Source organism: Blennius ocellaris (genome assembly GCF_963422515.1).
Source record: "Blennius ocellaris genome assembly, contig: SCAFFOLD_66, whole genome shotgun sequence".
In the NCBI taxonomy this organism is placed as follows: domain Eukaryota; kingdom Metazoa; phylum Chordata; class Actinopteri; order Blenniiformes; family Blenniidae; genus Blennius; species Blennius ocellaris.
The window spans coordinates 35001-40000 of NW_027662066.1; the positions used below are offsets into that span (position 1 = coordinate 35001).

At 57.1% G+C, this 5000-nt stretch overlaps 2 protein-coding genes across 4 annotated transcripts in view; both read right to left on the reverse strand.

The window, feature by feature from the left end:
* srpk3 (SRSF protein kinase 3) overlaps positions 1–468 on the reverse strand; it is an 11411-nt gene extending 10943 nt beyond the window's left edge. For all 3 annotated transcript variants that reach the window (XM_080521811.1, XM_080521810.1, XM_080521809.1), the window contains exon 1: positions 1–468. This exon is cut by the window's left edge and continues 24 nt beyond it. In XM_080521811.1, coding sequence (XP_080377937.1) covers positions 1–169 — 169 coding nt within the window. In that variant the 5' untranslated portion in view covers positions 170–468.
* The window catches only part of LOC308148342 (uncharacterized protein), a gene marked incomplete at its 3' end in the record, with an annotated part of 6188 nt that continues 1506 nt past the window's right edge, over positions 319–5000 (reverse strand). The window contains exons 2-4 of the mRNA XM_080521801.1: positions 4407–4500; positions 724–1422; positions 319–454 (exon numbers count right to left, since the gene is read on the reverse strand). Coding sequence (XP_080377927.1) covers positions 319–454; positions 724–1422; positions 4407–4500 — 929 coding nt within the window. The remainder of the gene's footprint in view (positions 455–723; positions 1423–4406; positions 4501–5000) is intronic.

The following is a 5000-nucleotide window of genomic DNA, read 5'->3' on the forward strand; positions in this document are numbered from 1 at the left end:
CCTGCTCCTCGTCATCGGAGCCCAGCAGCTGAGCAGGGGGCGGGCTCAGCTGTGGCGGGGGTGGGGTCAGAGGGGGAGGGGGTGGGGTCAGAGGGGGAGGGGGTGGGGTCAGAGGGGGAGGGGTCAGAGGGGGAGGGGGCGTGGCCACCCGGCGGCTGGATGGGGACATGATGGGAGGCAGACGAATGGGCGGAGCCAGAGGGTCGAGGGAGTGCAGGAAGGAGGCGGGGGAGGTGCAGAGTGGCGAGTAGAGGTGGGAGGAGACGCTGGAGGTGAAGGTCACAGAGGTCAACACAAAGGGGTCCAGGTGGGAGGGGCTTAGTGGGGAGTGGGCGGGGCTTTGTCAGGACGGGGGGCGGATGCTGGAAAGGCTTGGTAGGGAAGCTGGAGGGGCGGAGCCAGGGCGGGTTTGAAGAGCCGTGATTGGTCGTCTGGTGTTGGACTCTGAAGGGTTCTGTGGGGCGACCTGGGGGGGTTCTGGGTCACATGCTGGAACACAGGAAGTGGCGACTGGCTGTGGGCGGGGCTTTGTGACTGGCTGAGACTGTGGGCGGGGCTTTGTGACTGGCTGAGACTGTGGGCGGGGCTTTGTGACTGGCTGAAAAACTGTAAGGTTTGAAGGGTTTGTTGAGGATCCAGGGGGGGGTACCAGGGGGGGTCCTGGGTGTAGAAAGGGGGGCGTGCTCTGATTGGCTCTCTGGAGGGGAGGGAGTGAGGACTCACGCTGGAGGGGGGGCGGGGATGGAGAGTGTCGGGTGGTGCTCTGGAGGGGGGGTGGAGGTGGAGAGCGTCGGGTGGTGCTCTGGAGGGGGGGGCGGGGGTGGAGAGTGTCGGGTGGTGCTCTGGAGGTGGGGAGGGGGTGGAGAGTGTCGGGTGGTGCTCTGGAGGGGGGGCGGGGGTGGAGAGTGTCGGGTGGTGCTCTGGAGGGGGGGCGGGGGTGGAGAGCGTCGGGTGGTGCTCTGGAGGGGGGGCGGGGGTGGAGAGTGTCGGGTGGTGCTTTGGAGGGGGGGAGGGGGTGGAGAGCATTGGGTGGTGCTCTGGAGGGGGGGCGGGGGTGGAGAGTGTCGGGTGGTGCTCTGGAGGGGGGGAGGGGGTGGAGAGCGTTGGGTGGTGCTCTGGAGGGGGGGTGGAGGTGGAGAGGATTGGGTGGTGCTCTGGAGGGGGGGCGGGGGTGGAGAGTGTCGGGTGGTGCTCTGGAGGGGGGGAGGGGTGATTTTAATTGGTGACAAGGTTTCATGTTGGGGGGTCAGTGGGGGTCCGATGGTGGTCTGGTGAGGCCGTCCTGGATCTGGACATGCTGGTTCAGGTTCTGGTTCTAGTTCAGGTTCAGGTCCAGGTCCAGGTCCAGGTCCAGGTCCAGGGGGGCTCTGGAGGGTCTCTGGAGGCAGGATGTTGTTGTTCAGACTGTCGAGGTCCGAGACTCTGGAAGAGAAAACAAAAGGTTTCTGAAGTGAAGGAAGTTAAAGTCCCAGTGAGATGAAGGTTCCACCTCCAGAACCCTCTGGTGTCTCTTCTAGAACGTTTTCCTGCTAACTGGCTGAAGGTCAAACGTTAAAACACGACAATCTGAGAGAAAATAGCCGCTAAACGGCGCTATTTCCTCTGCTGGGCGGAGCTTCTGACAATAACAGAGTGACATCACGAGTTGTGCACACGCCCAAGTTGTGTTTACATTATGGAGGATCAGAGTTTTGACCACGAAGAGGCTGAATTGAACCAGATTTCATCATCATGGTCATTTCAAACCCAGTGATTGATGAAGAAGACACAGAAGGTGGTTCTGCCATCGGTGACCCCGTCTGGAACATGTTTGAGGAAGCAGAAGACGCTTCGTCCTCATTCGTCCTCGTCTCCTCGCCTCAGCAGCCGCCACTTTTCACCTTTGAGGCTTTGAGGCTCCTGACTGTTGGCAGAACGACCGTCTTCCTGGATCCAACACGTCCAAGAGCTAGAAGACTGAATCACTGAAGATGAGTCCAGGTGTTACTGGATCGTCTACTAGCCGCCCGAGCTAGCGGCTCCCGCTAGCCACTAGCCGCCCGAGCTAGCTGCTCCCGCTAGTCGGCCGAGCTAGCCGCTCCCGCCGCCCTCCTCCTTTCCTCCTCTCTGGTCTCTTCCAGACTCAATCTTTCATCAAGGCTCATAAAACGCCGACTAGAACTTCAAAACACTGTAAAAACTTGATATTTAAGAGGAAACAAGTCGATATAAACACAACAGATCGAGAGCTGCACAACTCGTGATGTCACACATAGGCTCCGCCCACGAAGAAGGATTCCCCCGACTTCCTCGGCTGGAGATTCAAAGTTCAAATAACTTTGTTACGCGACAACAGTGGTGGAGCAGAGTCGGAGAACCTTACAAGTAGAACCCAACTGTCGTTTTGTACAAAGTAGTGTTTTACGTTTCACTGGGACTTTAAACTGACTGAACCTCCACCCTGAACACCACCACCTCCACCCTGAACACTACCACCTCCACCCTGAACACTACCACCTCCACCCTGAGCACCACCACACCTCCACCCTGAACACCACCACACCTCCACCCTGAACACCACCTCCTCCACCCTGAACACCACCACCTCCACCCTGAACACCACCTCCACCCTGAACACCACCTCACCTCCACCCTGAACACCACCACCTCCACCACCTCCACTCTGAACACTACCACCTCCACCCTGAACACCACCTCCACCCTGAACACCACCACCTCCACCCTGAACACCACCACACCTCCACCCTGAACACCACCTCACCTCCACCCTGAACACCACCACCTCCACCCTGAACACCACCACCTCCACCCTGAACACCACCACCTCCACCCTGAACACCACCACCTCCACCCTGAACTCTCTCTGACGTCTCTGAGTCATGAACAATGTTGAGGTTCACTTCAGCTGTACTGAAATAGAATGTGTGTGTGTGTGTGTGTGTGTGTGTGTGTGTGTGTGTGTGTGTGTGTGTGTGTGTGTGTGTGTGTGTCTATTCTGGGCTGAGCACCAGACTCTTCCTGGTGAAACAGAGTGAATCATCAGACGTCTTCAGCCTTCATGACCCGGGTCAGGTCCCTGGTGGTCTGGCTGCAGACCCGGGTCAGGTCCAGCTGGTCCGTCCTCCAGACCATCAGCAGAACAAAACATCTCCCTGAGTGTCCCCGAGGGTCTCTGAGGGTCCCCGGGGGTCTCTGAGGGTCCCCGGGGGTCTCTGAGGGTCCCCGGGGGTCTCTGAGGGTCTCTGAGGGTCCCCGGGGGTCCCTGAGGGTCCCTGAGGGTCTCTGAGGGTCTCTGAGGGTCCCTGAGGGACGCCACTCCTCTCGTCTTTAGCAAAAGAAAACGTTTGCTTGTTGTGTAAACAGACAAATTGTGAAGGGAAACGTTAAGAGACAGAAAGACGAGGGACGAGACAGAGAGACGAGGGACGAGACAGAGAGACGAGACAGAAAGACGAGACAGAGAGACGAGGGACGAGACAGAAAGACGAGACAGAGGGACGAGGGACGAGACAGAGAGACGAGACAGAAAGACGAGACAGAGAGACGAGGGACGAGACAGAAAGACGAGACAGAGGGACGAGGGATGAGACAGAAAGACGAGACAGAGGGACGAGGGACGAGACAGAAAGACGAGACAGAGGGACGAGGGACGAGACAGAGAGACGAGACAGAGAGACGAGGGACGAGACAGAAAGACGAGACAGAGAGACGAGGGACGAGACAGAGAGACGAGGGACGAGACAGAAAGACGAGACAGAGGGACGAGGGACGAGACAGAAAGACGAGACAAAGAGACGAGACAGAGAGACGAGGGACGAGACAGAAAGACGAGACAGAGAGACGAGGGACGAGACAGAAAGACGAGACAGAGGGACGAGGGACGAGACAGAAAGACGAGACAGAGAGACGAGACAGAGAGACGAGACAGAGAGACGAGGGACGAGACAGAAAGACGAGACAGAGAGACGAGGGACGAGACAGAAAGACGAGACAGAGAGACAAGACAGAGAGACGAGGGACGTGACAGAAAGACGAGAGACGAGACAGAAAGACGAGACAGAAAGATAAGAGATGAGACAGAGAGACGAGGGACGAGACAGAGAGACGAGACAGAGGGACGAGGGACGAGACAGAAAGACGAGACAGAGGGACGAGGGACGAGACAGAAAGACGAGACAGAGGGACGTGAGTCTCCAGCTGACTCCTGAGGGACAGACAGTGGAACAGGACAGGTGACTCAGTTGAAATGAAACTCGCCCACACATGAACACACTGGGCTATTTTTACCCTCTGAGCACGTGTGTGTGTGTGTGTGTGTGTGTGTGTGTGTGTGTGTGTGTGTGTGTGTGTGTGTGTGTGTGTGTGTGTGTGTGTGTGTGGGGTCAGCAGTTCATGTGGTTCCTCACCGGTTCTCCTCGGTTCTCCCTCTGCGGTGCTTCTTGCCCCTCCGGCGGTGTCTCTTGGCGCCGCCGGCTGCGTCGGCGGTTCCCGTGGCGACGGCTGAGGGGCGGAGACACGGCAGGGAGTCACTTCCTGCCTCTGGAACCTTCTGGAACCTTCTGAGGCTCGGAACCGCGACACCGCCGGTGGAACCGAAGGAACCAGGGAGAGTTTCTATCTGATCGGAGGTCGTCTGGTCCCGCTGAGTCTGATGACATCACCACCCTGCTCCACCCACTGCCCGGCCTCCGTCAGGGCGGCGCCTACGTCAGGTTGTTGTGTTCCAGGTGGAGATTTCATAGTTTTGAAATGTAAAAATGACTTTGGGGCTTTCCTGCATTAAACTTCTCACTGAAACTGAATCTCCTGACTGTTTTCCTCGACTCTGCTTTGGAATTAAGAGACAACATGAGGAAGAATTTCAAAATAAGTTCAAGTGTTGTTACTCCGTCATACCAAACTCCAACTGTAACTTTCTGTCTCCTTCCTCTGGAATCGGGGAGATTTTTATTTTTATGTCGTAAGACTGATTCTATCATGAATTCAAATTTAAAAATAAT